Below are 18,132 nucleotides of genomic sequence, written 5' to 3' on the forward strand. Positions count from 1 at the left end.
AAAGTGTGGAGGTACTCCGCAAGTGACAAGTGGGGGTGAGGCAGTAAAGTTGTCGATGAATACTCGCGAGGATCTGTTGGATAGGAAAAATGCTATCCAGTAGGTGGCAGATGTGGAGAAGTTGGCTGTAGAGGTGAGTTGGGAGCAGAGTGTCTGGTGGTTTACCAAGTTGAATGCTGTGGAGAGGTCCAGCATCATCAGAAGTGCAAGCTTGCCAGGGTCCTTGATGGCATCAAGTTGATTTTTTAGGTCAAGTAGGGCTGTTTATGTACCGTGGTTGGGGAGGAAGTCTGACTGGTGGACACCCAAAATGCTGTTCTCCTCGAGGTAATGTTGGACCTGGATGTAGACTATGTGATCCAGAATCTTCAGGAGGTAGGGTACCGTTGTGATGGGGTGATAGTTTGTGGGTATAGTGGTGTTGAGGGCGGGCTTTTTAAGCAGCAGCAGGACCTAGGATTCCTTCCAGCAAGTTGGCACCGATTTGGAGGTGAAAGTACTATTTATGATGGCTGACATGATTGGAGTGACTTTGCACCGTTTTTGATAATCAGGGCTTAGCAGGTGTCACCTTTGCAGCCGGATGGTTTGAGACTCTTGATGATCTTGGTGACTTCAGAATCTGAGACCGGGTGGACGTTGAAAGGGGTGCAAGTGAGGGTTCAGTAAACACTGGGGGCAGTGGGTGGTGGTGGTTTTGATATCATGGCTTTTTGTTTGGAGAAATGTTTTTTTGTTGAGGGAGATGATTCGCCCAGTGAGGCCATCTTGGATTTTGTTGCACCAGGCACTGTCTACTGTCAGGTCTGGCAGGGGGAGGGAGTTTCTACCTCCTGGAGGATTGGGATTAGTTCCCGTGAGCTGGATTTTGCATTACTGATCCTTGAGTTGTAGCTGTTAGCTTTCACAGTGTGGATTTCCCTTCTATAGTCATTGGTGAGGGAGGTGCAAAGGGCTTAGGAGGCAGGCAAGTTTTCTTTTTACTACATGCCAACTCTGAGGCATGCTTTTTGTCTCAAAATTCAAGGAGCTCAGTTGTAAACCAGGCGTTTCCGTTTTGTGCAGGTTTGGCTTTCCGTTGTTGGAGCGGGGAAAGCGTGTCGACTGCCTGAGCAATGGTTTTGTTGTAGAAGTCAGCCAGTGCTGCTGGGTCTGTCACTGAGATTAGGGGGTGGGCGAGGCCAGCAAGTAGCAGGGAAAGGTTGTTCTTGTTGAGATTTTTTGTGCATTGGGACAGGCCTTCTGGTTTTGCTGGTTGAACCAGAGGGGGATGTTGAATCAATGTTGTGGTGGTCAGACCATGGGCAAGGAGATGTGACGAGGTTGCAGATGTTGCAATTGAGGTCACTAATCCAGTCAATGGTGTGCCAGGTTTTAAAGCAAAGCATAGTCGGACATCATTGCAATGTGTAGAATGTAGCCGACGTGGATGGAGAAATGTTCTCTGAGGACCTGCTGGGCACAACCGTGCACCCATAGCCTGTGCAGGCTTTGCCGCAGAGTGTACAGCAGGCAGGTTTTAAAGCAAAGTGTAGTCGGACATCAATGCGATGTGTAGAATGTAGCAGACAATGATCGAGCCGGCTTCTCTGCGGGCCTGCATTGCACAAAACGGTGCCCTTAGCCTGCACAAGCTTTGCCACAGACGGTTCGGCAGGCAGGTTTTAAACCGAAGCGTAGTCGGACGTCGATGTGATGCATAGAACGTAGCAGAAGTGGATTGAGCAGCGTGCTCTGTGAACCTTCGGCACACAACACTGCTCCCTTAGCCTGCGCAGGTTTTGCTACATATGGTTTGGTAGGCAGGTTTTAAAGCAAAGTGTAGTCGGATGGCAATGCATAGTATGTAGCCAACGTGGATTGAGGAGTGTGCTCTGCGGTCCTGCAGTGCATAACACTGTGCCATTAGTCTTTGCAGGCTGTGCCACAGAGGGTACGGCAGGCAGCTTTTAAAGCAAAGTGCACTTATGCATTGATGCGATGCATAGAACGTAGCCGGCTTGGATTGAGCAGCATGCACTGCAGACCTGAGGTGCACAACACCACGCCCTTAGCCTGTGCAGACTTTTCTGCAGAGGGATCAAGAGGCAGGTTATAAAGTGAGGCATGGTCGGACGTCATTGCGATGCGTAGAACATAGTGGACGTGTTTCGAGCAGTGTGCTCTGTGGACCTGCGGCACACAACACCACACCTTTAGCCTGCGTGGGCTTTGCCACAGAGGGTTCGGCAGGCAGGTTTTAATGCAAAGCATAGTCGGACGTCAATGTGATGCGTAGAACGTAGCACACGTGGATCAAGCAACATGCTTTGCAGACACTGTGCCCTTAGCTTGTGCAGGCTTTTGATCCCGGCCCATCTCTCTTTCTCCCTCTCTCTCTTTCTCTCTAGTCCTTCTCCATCCCCCTTTTTTCGCTCCCTCTTTCTCTTTATTTCTATACCTCCCACTATCTGTCCCTTGTTCTCCCTTTCTCACACTCTTTATCTCTCTCTCTCTCTCTCTATCTCTCTGTCTCTTTCACTCTGTTCCTCCTTTCTCTTTCTCTTTTGTTCTCTCTATCCCTCCTCCATCATTATTTCTATCTTTCTTGCTATCTTGATCTCTCTCTCTATTGTCTCCATGAAAAGTTTAGAGAGTGTTGTCTTCTAAGATCTTCAAACAACTTATCTATGTTTCATAATAGACTATGTTGGTCGGGAAGATAGCTCAGGGGCAACATATCTCTCCTGGAAGCAAGACAACGCAGAGCAACACAAGTTCAAATCCTGTTCCTGATCCCACACTGAGAGACTGATCTCCAGTGCTAAGCAAATAATTAAAGATGAATCAATTCATTATGTGGGTTACTCCTAAATGACATTCCACACTTGTTCGCCAGCAACCGACATGCCATTCTGGAAATGGAAGTTGCAAATGTCTTGTAATTTTGATATAATTTATTTGAAAAATAATTAAGTAATAGTACATACATTGGAAAACAGATAATTAGATGTATTGGTACTGAAAAGTAATATCGTAAAATATTTGAAATTATCTCTCCTCTTGATTAATTGTCAGGACCCCATACAAGCTATAACCACAGCTATTTTCTATTGAAGTAGTCAACTTAATACCTTTTTAAAGAGCCTCAACACCACAAGCCACACCTGGGAAATGATTTGGGACCCGTTAGGGTGTTCATCCAGACATTTTGAAGAGCACCTCTATAGGCAGAATAGAAAAAGAATATGTAACATGTATTATTAATGGCATGATATTAAAAATGGTATGTATTGATATGCAGATATGTGTCCATGATTTGTGCCTGCCAGGGCAATTATATTACACACGATGGTCTCTGTACTCACCATCTCAACATGTGGATGTATCACATTCCATTGGAACGGTCGGCACTATAATATGGGACACCAAGTGCAGGTATTTAACGATTGTTTAAAGAAGATTTTAAAAGTCAACTAACGTCATTTTATTGGGTGTTGACTGCTAATTTTTCAATAATGGGTAAGACATGTGCTTCCCGAAACTGGTCCTCAGCTCCAATGTGAACACAAACATTTGCACAATATGGATATGGCCGTCATTCAATGGAACATTGGTATTTCAAAGGAAGTATTTTAAGAGCAGAATTTGGATCTTGGATTAATAGTTCGCATAAAAACATGAAACAAATGACAACCAGTAAGATAAAAATACAAATGACAATCAAGAAGATACAAATCAATTGTTAAAAAACTTTGTTTCATCTGACATGAGTCATGTTGCAGGGTTGATTTTGAATACCAATGCGTAGTATTGATGAATGCATGCACAATTTTATTTACATTTTTCTTCTCTTTTAGATTGATTTTCCATTAAATTACCATATTCACATATATTCTCTTTCTGAACAACATTCCACATGAAATCAAGATTAAAAAAAAATCACTATGGAATAAAAGTTTCAAGATATAAAAATCAAAGAATAAATAACATTTTTAAAACCCTTATATGAATCACAAATAAAACTCTACAGGGGCCGATTCATGGAACAAACGTGCGCCGAAAATCCATGCACAAGCAGGCGCAAGGGAGCGCAAGCGTGAGAAATGCAGCGCACGCGCATGCGTGCGATTCAAGGAAGACGCTGCGCGTGTTTCCCGCTGTCCGTGCGCCCAATCCAGCCATGGCGCATGCAGGCATACACGGCGTGCGCTACGCACACAGCAAAAGCGCACATAGCGTGGCGCACACAACCAAAGTGGGCGGAACAGTGGGCGTAACACGCGGAATAGGGAACAACGCGTGAAAAAGAAGGCGTAACTGGGCAAGTACTGCAGGGAACTACACGGAACGCCCACACGCACGCGAACAACCCGTATTCATGGATCCGAATACGGGAAACCCGCGTACGGCAAAAGACGCACACAGGCGTCAACGCGTCCGCCACACGAAGGCAGGCGGAAACGTCCCCGCGCACAGTACAAAAGTGCGCGCAAACAACAAACACGTATATACAGCTACGATGAATGCCCCATTTGTCGCAGCACTGATCGTGGGACACCGCAGGAGGAGGAGAATAGCCAGGGCACGCATTTTCGCACCACGACAAGCCTTTTTGGGATGCCTGACGACCAGGTCTATGGCAGGTATAGGTTTCCACCCCACATCATCCTAGACCTGGTCAGGGAGTTGGAAGATGACCTTACATCCCCCACCCTTTGCTACCAAGCATTGAGCCCCTTGGAGAAGGTGCTCAATGTCCTGCATTTTTTGGCCACTGGGTCATTTCAGCGGACTACTGCCATAGTGGGGGGGGGTCTCACAGGCCACGCTGCCTACACCAGGTACTGGCAATCATGACAGCGCGCCCCTCAGTCCGCAGGCACATATACATGCCCAGAACACCCACAGAAAGGCAGGCCGTTGTCCTGGATTTTTTCAGGGTGGCACACTTCCCCAAAGTGCTCAGTGCCATAGATTGCACCCATGTGGCCCTACGTCCACCTAGGGCCACTGAGCACATCTACCGAAACCGCAAGCACTGGCATTCCATCAATGTACAGGTGGTATGCGATGCAAAGGGAATCATCACCTCTGTCTATGCAAACTACCCTGGCTCCACCCATGACAGTTTCATATACAGAATGTCCGCCCTGAGCCGGGCCCTGGAAGCTGGGCAGCATGGCGACACATGGCTCCTAGGTGAGTACAAATGCCCTTGCACATGCATGCAAGTCACACACAGACAAATACCCAAACCCTAATAATCTCAACTATTATCACCTCCCCAGGGGACAGTGCCTACCCTCTGAGCAACCACATGATGACACCAATCCGGAACCCCACCACACCACCCCAGGTAAGATACAACGCCGCCCATATTGCAACCAGGGCCATAGTGGAGCGCACATTCGGAGTGCTCAAGTCACTTTTCCGCTCCCTTGACCGCTCTGACGGGCAACTACTCTATGCACCACCAGTAGTGTGCAGGATCATTGTGGCAGCATGTGTCCTGCACAATGTTGCAACACGGCAGGGCGTCCCGGTGGACATGGTGGTGCCCCCACATCCCCAAATACAGGCACAGGCGCTGCCCATGGGAGGGGACAGGGCACGTGGCGAGGAAGCCCGGACCCAGCTTGTGGCCACATTTTTCACCTAAACTCCCACCCCTGCGGAGTGCACACAGGCCTGGAACATACCAGGTGACAATCGATGATGACAAAGAGACAGTCAACTGTCACAACCCTACCACCCTGAGATAGTTGCCATGGAAGTGCCACATCATCTGCATCCCTAGCTACTTAAACACAAGCTATCCTGTGTGACCAAAAGGCACACATATGACATATGACATGATATGGCCTATACACAAGTATTTCAAGGTGCGATGAGGCAGGGAGGGGGGAACAAGGGAAGACAGACAACGGTACAACTAGGCCAGGTGTCATTTAGATTGTGCAAGTGCAGGGGTAGGGGGAAGGGAAAAGTGCAAGGGGAAGGGGAGGGGGGGGAGTGCAGTACAGGGGAAGTAGACTAAAAAACAAATACATAGGTCAGCTGGTGGCAACTGCAAAGGTAAGTGCAGACAAGTGCTGGGAAGGGGGGGCTGTAGGGATAGAGAGACAGTACCGCAGTGCAGGGGTTGCCAGGGAGCCAGTGCAAGTGGAGAGTGGCTGGGCCAGGGACCGAGGTCGGTGAGAGTGGCCCAGTTGCAGATCCAGTGCAGTTCCAGTGAAGAATTCCGCAAGGGAGAGGCAGAGAGAAAGCAGAAGCAAAGAGGAAGGTCTTGAGGTGCTTCCCGAACCGGAGATGGTTCCCCTCAAGTTCAAGTGAGGCAGGAAGGCTGTTCCAGAGGGAGGGCCCTGCCGTGGAGAGAGATCTACCCCCAGCTAGTTGCTCTGAGAAGCGGATGACCCTGACATGGAAGGTGTGAATCACACACACCTGCAAAACAGGCCATGGCCATCACTGTTATGTCACTCAAACCCTCCCAAACCACAACATGACATGGCAAGCAATAACCATACATCAACACAGTAACAATAAGGTACACATTGCCATGTCCAAAATGTACAGTGGCATCAGACAATGATGCCTGACCAGGAATCAGATGAAATGACAGACCAACAACCTCCCACCCAAAATAAGTCATTTCCAAATGCATTACAAGAGTTGGAGAAGTAACATAACAATGAATGCCTGTCTACATGCACATTGTGCATTGCAATATCAACACTGCAGCTTCTGTGTGCTGTGTCCTACTCCTGCAACACACTGCTCAGCGCACAGCACAGTGAACAGCCATTGTGTGTGATGCACACCCTGAGCATCACATCTAAGTGACAGACCACATCAAAAAGCGAATTAGGCATGTACAGGATCCATAATTGGTCACAGAACATGTGCTGCAGGGACACAGTGGCCACCAGAAGGCAAACAGTGTACACGTGGATATGCAAGGGTGGGAGTACATGTAGTGCATCAGAGTGCAAGTGTGTGGGTCTGCAAGGACATGCACTCAACATATGCATGTGCACTCAAGTGACCATCAGTGTTCTCTACACATCACATGTGAACATTCACCATGTGTACACCCCAGCATGTCAAACCACAACTATCCCCTCGCACCTGAAAGGTAAACACAACACATGAACAGGCATTGATCAGCAGAACACAACATGTACATAGGATACCACCATTACAATGTCAGAGTTCCCATAACACTGCAGGGCAAGGCAACTATCAACAACAACCCCCCCCCTCACAAATGACCATGACCCACTGAACAACTGCACCTGGGTCATGGAGCCTTCAACCCTCAATTCCACCTGGCCACAGGATCACCTTTACCCTTCGTCACCATCTCCCACCTTGTGTGTAAAAAGGTGCCTGCACCCTCAGAATCCACACTCATTTCCAAAATCACAAAATCCAAGGCATAAAAACGAACCCGAACACCCTCCAGTAGATGACTTGATGTAGCAGTACCTCACAAAGGCCAAGTACTACCACAATGATGCAACAACCAGGGTAGCACAGTAAAACAATGTCACAACAGGATGTGAACCATGTGTGGTACATAACATAGGATTATGCACCATGAACGGATGTGTATTGTCACAGGTCCCGTGTACAGGCGCGGGAGTGTCACGAAACAACCACCCCCACCGTGTCCCGGGTGCCTGCAAGGTCAAACTCACACAGGCCCCTGAGACCCTGGTGGGGAAGGAGGTTCAGGGATATGCAGTCGGGACAGGTGTTGGCACACTGGATAACTGGAATGAGTGGCAGTAGAGAGGAGGAGGAATGACACATGAAAGTAGGGAATGCACGAAAATGTACTATCTGCATGAACACATACACAATCCAGACAAACTTGGACATCATTGTCATGGCCTTCTGTAGTCCAGGCTTAGGAGTGGTACGAACCAACCACCCCCTCTAGGGTTTTGGCGCCTGCAAGTTCGGGGCTTACACAGGCATCCGCAACCCCAGCGGGGAAAGAGGGTTAGGGAACGTTGCTTGGATAGGTACGGGAAGCAGGAACACCGGGTAGAGGGTACAGGGTTCAAAATTGCATAGGATTCCGGGTGATTAGGGGGAAAAAAACATACCAAATTGAATCACACATACATCCATGCATTAGTGCACCCCCCAGCAAGCCTATGCGGAGCAGTTTGAAAGAAAAACAACAAGACACTTAGCTCTGGTTTTGAGTGCTGGCCTACTGCCTGCGCACTCTCAGGTCCGGTTACAGGAGCACTGCAATGCTGCAAAGAGAGCCACAGTCAACAACCTGTACATGCCAATTACACAAAAACACACTACCAAACATGCCCCATAGCAACAAACTACTCTACAAACAGACAATCTGGTGTAGATGCTTCGTACCCATATATAACATTACCCCTGTGACGGGTCATACACAGTCAATGCAGTAAGTCAGCCACTGGTGGGTGCGTGGCAAATGGAACACCAATGTGTCACAATTCACACAACATGCAATGTTCCCTGGGTAAGCAGACAGACCCATATAGCAAGCCATGACTTCAGAGCAAGTTGCGTACCACCATGACCGAAACAAAGTTGGCAGTGCATGTATCAAAATGTACATGGAAATGAAATGCACTGCACCCGAGTATGTCCCTTGCTGTATGTCCCTGTGAGCTGCCCCTTTCCATGTCTCGGAAGGCTACATGGTTGATACAAGTGCCTCAATGGACCTTGGTGTACCGGAGGGTATGTGCCACTGCCCCTGCAGGTGTCCCAGACAACCTTACAATCAACAGCCATCAGTCCACCAACACATCTGAGCTGCATTGTGTGCTTCAACACCAATATTCGTCCAAGCTCACCCTCAGTGCTGTGACTAAGCCTGCATGTGCAACTTGCTGGTGCAAGCTTTGCTGTGTTGTGGCCCCCCTCTGCTGCTCACCTTGCCTGGAGTTCCTCGGAACACGTCAGCAGTTCTAGGATGTAGGTCTGCAATCCCTGTGCCTCTGCTTGTGCACACATGTGCATGTGGGCACCAACAAACGTGTCCAGAATTCAGACGTCCAATGGGCCATGTCTGCTGGCAAAGGTGCTCAGGATGCTCATCCCCCTGCAGAAAGGGCATGAAACACATGATTAATGCTTCAAAGTCATCTGTGTGTGTCTCTTCAGGCATCCCATTACTTGACCATGTCAGAGAGTCACATCATAAATCACACCATCAGTCCGTCTTTCACATCCAAAGTGTGGAACACTATCTACAGCATGAATTGCAACAAGCATACTACACAATGCATAACAATTAATGTACACACTAATCATGAAACACTGCATCTAGCAAAAGCTGAACAGTGGACAATAACACCAAAATCATCCCCACTTGGGGTGTAAACACAAGTCGCACAGCACCAGACATGCCACAGATATGACAGTCCAAAGCCCTTGTGTAAAAGTTTGTGACACCGAACCCTCCTTGCGAGCCCATGGATAAGGGAGGCAGGAGAGGCATATGTGAGTCAAGGACCCCAAGCAGCAAACACATACACAAGACAAGCCTGAAAGGCCCAGCTGGAACAGACAGTGGATGCCTTCAAAAGCCACAAAGCACTGCACCGTCACATGAAAGCACAATAGACAAGCAATTTTAAACTATATTAACTATTAACTAATTACACTAACTATGGAAAACCTACATTACCTAATTAAACTAACTATCAAACAGAAACTTAACTAACTAAACTAAAAGAAAAATCAAAAATGGCTACATACGACCCGGGGGGAGGGGAGGCACCCAGGAGGGGGGAGGTACAGGGTGCTGCTCAACATCCACATGCGATGATGCTGAGCCAAAAAAAAACCTCCATGGGCTCAACACCTGCACAGCCCGACCTATGTGTGAGATAGATGGTCGTCTGAGTCTGGCTCATCCTGGAAAGGAGGACGTGGCACAGTAGCCTGGCCACGCCTAGCCGCAGCTTGCCCCTCGTCGGCAGCAAGTCTGCCGGACGGGTGAGCCTGGTTCTGTGTGGCAATGTGACGTAGGTCTGCATGCAGAACCTCACGTGATACACGTGCTTCCTCTTGCAAGGTAGCACGTGTAACACGGAGTTCCTCCTGCAAGGCCTGGCTGGACAACCGCTGCACCTCCCGGCAAGCCTGTAGCTCAGCCGAGATGGTACGCTCAAGCTGTGCAAACCTCTCCTCTGCCTGCTGCCTCTGGGGCATCATAAGGACACCCAGAGTGGATCTGAGGGAAGCATACCCCTCCCTCAGGGCATCCATGTGCGCCTCTGCGTGAGCAGCAATTGCTTGACGCAGAGACAACATTTCAGCCTGGCGTGCCCTGTCTGAGGCCGCCATGCCCAGCCTGAGCGAGCGGGCCGTGGACCATGCCGCCTGGAGAAGCACCTGCCTAGCAGGGGGGAGCACATCTGGCCACACGCTCCATGCTCTCAGCGATGTTCTCCATTGCTGCCCCCTGCCGTTCTGAATTGGCAGTCATGTCTTGCTCCCACTCAGTATACTGCAGTTGCGCGCGGCGACCGCGTTGCCGGGCTTGACCCCTGCGGGACCCAAGGACCGGGGGTCCTCGCTGTGTTGGCACCGCCCACGGCTGCACGACTACATGCCCTGTCGACGTGATGTCCCAGGAACATCAGTGACTGGTGTGGAGGGTGACCCTGCGTCCCGATCCACCACGGGCGGAGGAACCAAGACTGTCTGATCCCTCAGTGCAGGTGTCGCAGACAGAGGAGTGTCCACATCAGAATCACTCACCCCTGACACATGGACTTGATGCTCATCCCACTCAACATGAACGTCAGAGTCGTCATCAAGGCTGGACTCATAGGCAGCCAGAGACAAGATGGACTGTAGCACCCCCCAGCAAGCCTATGCAGAGCAGTGGCCTACCACCCCACGACCCCCACTAGTGCCGTGTTGATGTAGTGGTAATAACCCTCTGTCTGGCATGACAACACCATCCTCCGCCACCTGAAAAATAGAGAGAAAAAAGGTCACTACTTTTTTTTAAACATTTTTTTTATTTTGTTTTTATTTTCGTTCAGTTTTAACAAACTTTTTGAAAACTTTTTAAACACTTTAACTTATTAAAAAACACTTTTAAAATACACAAATTGAGTCCAAAAACAAAAATAGGGATTACAACTAAATGGCAAACTTTCTCTTGGCTTAGCGCAAATGGACCTTAGTATATCTCCATTCGGGAGATTTCTCTAGTTCTCGTTTATTTCTGTGCTCTTTACACCTTCCATTTTCAGAACTATGCGTATATAATAAGTGGCTTTCTTGTTCAGTGTCTTCACTGTTCACCAAGTCAATCGTTTGCGATTGTCTTATCCTCACAATATGGAGAAGTCTCCCCCAACCGAATTTGCATTTGATCAAGGAATCGCATTGTTGCAATCAGCAGGGATTTACTTTCGCCAATGTGAAGATGTATCCACCATTCTTCCAGACCATACGACACGACTCGACTCCTCTCCTTCCTTAAGCAATTTTCTCACTGAACTTTAAGTTCGGGGCAACGCAGGACCAGATGTTTTACATTTTCATCTTCTTCTGCGCAGAACCTACATTTAGAGTTTCCAGTCGCAATCTTCCTTCGATGGGTTAGGATCTCTTTGGTTTCATAGATGTTTAGGCGAAATTTTAAGTATAGTCTTCGTAATCATTTACACGGTGATAGCGTTAGATATTTCGCGAGTGTGTTGCGTCTTTTGGCTTCAGGTGGAGTGTTTAGCATACACTTGTCCGAAGATCTTTTTTCATTGATTTCTATCCAGTCCCAGTCTAATAGTTTTCGTTTTACTAGATCTGGATTCTGCCATAAAGTATCTTCGTCTGAACCCAATTGTGCTAGAATTTCTTTGCATTGGCGCTTCCACTCACACAATGCTGATTTTCCTTGTCCTTTGTCTTCTGTCAAGAATTTAACATAGGGTAAGTTTGCTACTTCATGAGTTTTCCTGAACAGAGCCAGTTTGTTCCAGGTGATTCTCGCATTGAGAGTAGAGAGTCCTATCTCAAACAGTACACATGCTGTAGGTGTGCTTAGTGGGATCTGGAGAATCCTTTTCCAGAAGATGCTTTCGCAACGGGCCCATATTTTATAATCACACCCAAACATATTCTCGGCACCATATGTGAGAATTGGGCATACTTTACTTTGGTAAAATCTTCTTACCGCCTCATAAGAAAATTTGCCATATTTTTGCTGTAAAATGTGCTGTTAATAATTTGCAGCTATTTAGGAGTTTTTTTGTCATTGGGGTGTCATTTATGCTGGAGTTAATCATGGTTCCTAAATATCTTGTGTGCAGCACCTTGTTTAATTTATTTGTTCCTATAGACCAAGTTGTTTTTTTTTTACTTGCAGTTCTTCCTCTTTGGTTTTCCAATACTAAAATCTCTGATTTGGCCACATTGATCTCAAGACCCAAGTCATCAGCAAAAGTTCTTAGTGCTGTAAGTTTTCTTTGGAGCCCTATGGGGGTCTGGTCTATAATTACCATGTTGTCCGCATACATGATGTGATTTATTGGGACTCCATTTATGAGTGGCGGAAATGAAACAACAGATGACAGTGCTGTTCCAACTTCAGATATATAGAAGTTAAACAAGGTAGCTCCTAACGGGCACCCTTGTTTCACACCCCTCTCCGTTGGTATGGGATTGGTTAGATTTCCTTCACGATCTAGTCTCACCTGTATATAGGTGTCGGAGTATAGATCTTTAATAGCATGGATGAGGCTCGCGTTGCATCCTCTTTCTTTGAGTTTTTCCCATAAGGTTTCTCTGTCTACACCATCAAAGGCATTCGCCATGTCGATAAAGGCCAGGTATATTTTTCGTCCTGATCTGATGGCATCGATTTTTAACAGGTTCAATATCAACAAGTTTACACTACAGCCTATACCTTTGACAAAGCCCGACTGGCGTTCATCATATACTTTGTTTTGGTGGATCCACTTGGTCAGTTGAGCTAGCAACATCGATGCAAACACTTTCCCCACTACATCGAGTAGGGCTATTGGGCAGTAGTTCGCGGAGTCTGTGCGAATGCCCTTCTTTTAAATCGGAACGATAATCCCGGATTTCCATGTCTCAGGGATTTTCCCTTCCTTTTTTATTGCTTTGAAAAGTGTCTGACAAAAATTTGACCATTCTTCGATATTTTCTTTTAGGTCTGCATTTGACAGGCCATCAGGTCCCGCTGCACGGGAGGCATTACATCTCTTGATGGTCGCTTGGATGTCTTCTCTTTCCATGTTGATTTCCCACGGCTGTCTAGTGTCTTCATTTGATGGCTCAGACGTTTTTCACCTTTTGAATAACATTGTGTAGTGCTTTACCCACTCTTTTTGGTGCACCATGCTTGATAGCAGTGCCTTATCAGAGTTCTGTCTGTCATTAATAATGTCCCAAAAGCCTCTGGTATTCTTTTGATTTAGCGCCTTCAGCATTGACTCTGCGTCTCTTTGTTCAAATATTGCTCTACGCTGTTTATACCAGTTGTTATATTGGTTTTTCACCTTTTTTATCTGTGTTTCCATGTCCAGTGCGTGTAGGGCCCTAATTTTCCGTATTCGTTTCCTTAATTCTCTTTTTCTTCGTGCTACTTCCGGGTCATACTGGTGTTTTCTGTGCTCCGATCTCGTCAAAGACGTTCTCTTTTTGACTTTATAGATCTCAAGGAGTTGTTGGTATTCTATTGACCTCGGGAGGTTCTGTTCTTGAGATTTTTCTTCTAATTCGGTGATTGACACAATGTCGCGTTGTTTCAGACGCAGTCTATTACGGCCAGGAACCACAGATGGATCTTGTCTCCATTGCCTATGCTCCACTGACATGCTCTTATTCCATTCAGCTGCCACCATGTTGTGGTCGCTGTGGTTAGTCATAACCACGTGGAAAGAGTCGATTTCCTGGAATAGATTGTCAGAAACGAAAATGTAATCTAATATTGACTTTTGACTTCCTCGTATCCAGGTTGGTTTGGCTGGAGTATCACCCTTTAACGCTCCATTCAGCATTACTAGGTTTCTTAGAGACATTTCATCAAGCCAGCGATCACAGATTGTTTTTTCTCTGTGATTCGCTAATGCCTTAAGTTGAGAGATCTCAATCAGTTTCATATTAAGGTCTCCACACAGTATTATTAGTGCGTTTGGATCTCCTTCTAGTATGCTGTCGATTGCATCTAAGATGTCATCCTCAAATTTTAGATGTAATTTCGCTGTTGTATTCCAATACACATTTAAAATGTGGATGGTCTGATTGTTAGTTGTTGACGAACACACTGGTTCAATGCAAATCTTTTGTAGATGGGACGATAGATTCCAAGCTTCTTTAATTCTCAGACCGCTTTTTCTTTTAATCAGGGTTAATTGTCCCGACATTGGGCGACCTTTTCCTTTGCTAATCGCTGGATTGAAAGCTACTTCATAGCCTTCTACACACGGTGTACATGCTAACCATGTTTCTTGCATGCAGACAATATCGGCTTTTCTCAAGAACTCTGGTGTTGAACTCAATAAATGGTTAAACCCCCTCGTGTTCCAGGAGGTTATCACCAGCTTTCCCCTTTGGCATTAGCTCATTGGTGACCTATTTAAAGATTTTGCTATCCATCTCCATGATTGGGACTCATCTTCAGTATTCAGTGTGTTTTTGCACTTCATCCTCTTTAGATCCTGGGTGTTCTCAACTGTTATTCTGATTTTTTTCTGCTTTATCTCCTCTAACGAGTGTTGTATACCCCCACCTTCTTCGTCCCCTCCATTTTTGTCTAGTTCTTGGGCTTCATTTATTAGACTTTTCTCCTGTTGGCTTTTCAATTGTGTTTCCTTTTCGGTTATCAGGTGAGCACCTTTATCTTTTGGATTATCACAGTTGTTTCCTCCCAGTGCATTATCTGCCTCATACACTTGGTAGCCTGCGTTCAACAATTGTCTCTCGCTCATCATTATCAGTTCGACAACTTTTTTCTCAGCAATATGAAGCAGTACAAATTTCTGGTTTGAGTCTGCTATAATTTCAACCCTGTAAATTTGTGGGCTCTTTAAAGTTCTTAGCACCGGGATCTTTTGGAATATCTGCAGTATCGTGTATCTGTTTAAAGCGGGGTCACTCTTTTTGAGATCGATTTTTTCCACCAGTACCCTATATCGGGTGGAATTCTCATCTTTCATAGATTTGCAGCTGTGCTCAATGGGTTTATCTGTTTTTCTTTGACTTTTCGGAGAAGGTGCTGTAATTGATTGGGCCTCCCTCGTCGTTTGGAACTTCATGTCATTGCTTATTGGATTGGTTGATAACCCACTTGGACTACACACAGCATTTCTTTTGTTGTTGTTGTATAATCCTTGCACGTTTCTCCTCTAACGTGCAAAAGCTTTTATCATTTCCCTCTTTGGGCTCTTTATTCTTTAACGTTGATTCTGCTTTTTTTGGAGTCGCAGGCCATAGGAAAACTCTTTTTCCTGGTTGCCCTGTCGCTCCCTCTTGTTCAGGTTCAATAGGGGTCTTGCGTGTCAAAGTTGGCACTCCTCTCATCTTGTATTGCTGGGTTTTCACTTCGCGTTCATCAGCTGTCTCAGTGGCGTTGTCTTCCTCAACATCTCCTTCAGTCCGTGAGCTATAGTTTGACATATTCAGTAAATGTTCGTCATCTTCAGCTTCCTCCTCAATCACCAATGATGTTTTTGTTTTTCCTTCATCTTCGTTTGTCTCCATCTGTCTGGTCTTGCTCTTAGCTGGATCTTCTGTGGCCGTTGTTCTTACAGCCTTGCTGGAGTCTGTGCTGCATTTTTTGTTAGTCACGCCCATGGGCTCAGTATTATTTACTGTGATGGTTAGCGCTTTGATGTTTTGGAAGAAGTTTGCAGAACTTCGTGGATTTTTATTCTTCTGCACTTGCTGATTTTTAGATTTCATTTTATGTTTACTCTGATTTAAGTCGACAGACCTGCCTTTCACACTTTGACCCGCGCTCCGTTTTGATTTTCTAGACTCGAAAATGTCAAACTATTCAACTTCGTTCTTCTTTTCAGTTATGACATTGACTTTGCTGTTTAACGTCGTCTGTCTCGCATCTTTTTCTTTCATACTCAGCCTTAGATCATCTAAGACTTCACTCTCACTTCCTCCCTCGTCATTTTCAATTTGTACAATCTCAATTAGGTCCGTTTCTTGGGCCCTCTTTTTTTTTGTTGGAGTTTTGAGGGTGTTTTCTTTCGGGACCTTACCGCTATCTTTGATCTCTTTAGTGGGTTCCTTTTTTTTATTGTTTTTCTCTTTGCTGTTTCTTTCACTCACTTCGTCAGAGGAGTCCTTTATCTTGTTTGTTTTCTCTGGGCTGTCCCTCGTCAGAATTGACATTTCCAAGTTTGCTTGAGAGCAACAGTTCTTATTCTTCTTTGTTCTTATAGGCACAGATTTTAGTTTTGACGTTTCCTCATTTGTCAGTGATACAACGTCGCTGTCTTTTGCGGTCGTGGCATGTGTTGTTTCTGAGTTCAGTTGGATTTTTGCTGGAAGTCGATTCTCACTTGCATCCGCTCTATATTCACGATCTTTTTGTAAGAGCGCCAGAGCTTGTTTCGTCACTTCTGCCAAGAGTCTTTTATCTTCGATTGTTGCTTTTAAGGACTCTCTTAGCGCTGTTAAAGATATGTCATTACCTCTTCTAGTTTCCACGACCTGTGTCGTCATGTCCATCAAATCTATTTTGAGTTTTACAATTTTCGAGTTCAGCAGTGCGACTAATGTTGTTTGGTCGCGAAGGCTCTCGTTTAGATTTTCATAAAGTTTCAACAACGGGGCCACCGCTATCGTCGTTGCAGACATTAAAATGGGGCTCAACCTTCCAATTGTCGTCTCAACGAGTGTCGTGACTTCGTAAGAATTTTGAGGAGCCATCGGAGCTGGGAGTTGCTCAAACTGTTGTCTCACCTTTCTTGGATGGAGAGACTTTGCTTCGTCCTCAGACTCAGATGATGCCTGACTCTGAGCTTGCTCACTTAATCTCTTCGGTGTGGGCGTCAGACTCCGTCTTGTGTTACTTTTAAATCTTTTGTGTCCACCTTCGAGTTCTAAGTCAGAGCTTAATTTTCTTCGGCAACTTTTTTGTGAACCTACAATCTCTTCGTTTCTAGACTCGAAGGAAGGAGTGTACGCTTCTAGCGTCATCACGTGGTGTAGGCTCTTTTCCTTAGTTCCTTGCCAGTCTACTTGTGGAGATGTCCTTCCACATGAATGTGTTACTGAATTCCTTCATCGTTTCGATAAATTGGAATTCATTTCCACTAGGTCTCTCAGGACTTGGTCCGCGAGCCCTACTGAGTCCCTTCTACGTGGTGTCTCGACAGTTCTTTCCTTTGTAAGTCTTTCTTTCCATCTCGCGGCGCGAGACCACTCCTCATTGGGGTCTCCTTCTGTCACAGCGATACTGGTTTTCTCGCTTGACTCCGATGTTCTCCTTTTGTTGTTTATTAATACATGTTCTTTTCCCTTTTGAGTTTGTAGATTTAATGTTTTGCGATCCTCCTTGTGCATTGTAGCCACTCTTGTCCATGCCAGTATCTTTAGAGAAGAGCCTGTGTGTATTGGTTTGGATGAAATCTTGCAGGGGACAGCCGCGCGACCTGTTGGGGACACACTTTGTCCTCTCACACTCCCTGGAGATGACTCTTTTGTTAGATCAAACGTCTCGGCTGCTGTATCCTCTTCTGACGCACAAGTTGTTTTATTCAGTTCTTTCCTCTGCTTATTGTAGTGTGAATCGTCTTTAGGTAAATTCACACTCTCCTTGACTTCATCAGAGTGGTCGCTAAGTCCTATCTGGGCGTCCATGTGGATAGGGTTTGAGGTAACGTTCATAGACCTTCTCCTCTCAGTCGTAATTGCAAGTGTTTCGCTCGTGGGTCTGAAGAGCGGATTTCCGGCACTAGATGTTGTCGCGGCAGAGCCGCAGTGTACCATAGCAGTACAGATCTTCGGTCTCGACTCAACCCCCATTTTTCTCTCCTCCTCCGATTGTATTTGCAACTCTTCTATTTCAGTCCTTATCGTGTCAGTGGCTTCCTCAGTTTGCATCAGAGCGATTCGGGGGGGAGTCCCTTCTTTTGTATCACT

The 18,132-nt window shown here is 46.2% G+C and overlaps 1 protein-coding gene across 1 annotated transcript; it reads right to left on the reverse strand.

Moving 5' to 3' along the window:
• Window positions 1-16,023: 16,023 nt before the first annotated feature.
• LOC138559641 (uncharacterized protein MCAP_0864-like) lies at window positions 16,024-17,187 on the reverse strand. Its single transcript, XM_069642737.1, has one exon. It carries the CDS (start codon window positions 17,185-17,187, stop codon window positions 16,024-16,026), a length of 1,164 nt encoding a protein of 387 aa, XP_069498838.1.
• Window positions 17,188-18,132: the final 945 nt, after the last annotated feature.

The sequence above is a fragment of the Ambystoma mexicanum genome, chromosome 1q (assembly GCF_040938575.1).
Source record: "Ambystoma mexicanum isolate Mex_15411 chromosome 1q, UKY_AmexF1_1, whole genome shotgun sequence".
Taxonomy (NCBI): Eukaryota; Metazoa; Chordata; class Amphibia; order Caudata; family Ambystomatidae; genus Ambystoma; species Ambystoma mexicanum.

Excerpts from the sequence above, each read along its gene's own strand:
- LOC138559641 (XM_069642737.1), bottom strand. The coding sequence starts at position 17,187 with ATGACGCTAGAAGCGTACACTCCTTCCTTCGAGTCTAGAAACGAAGAG.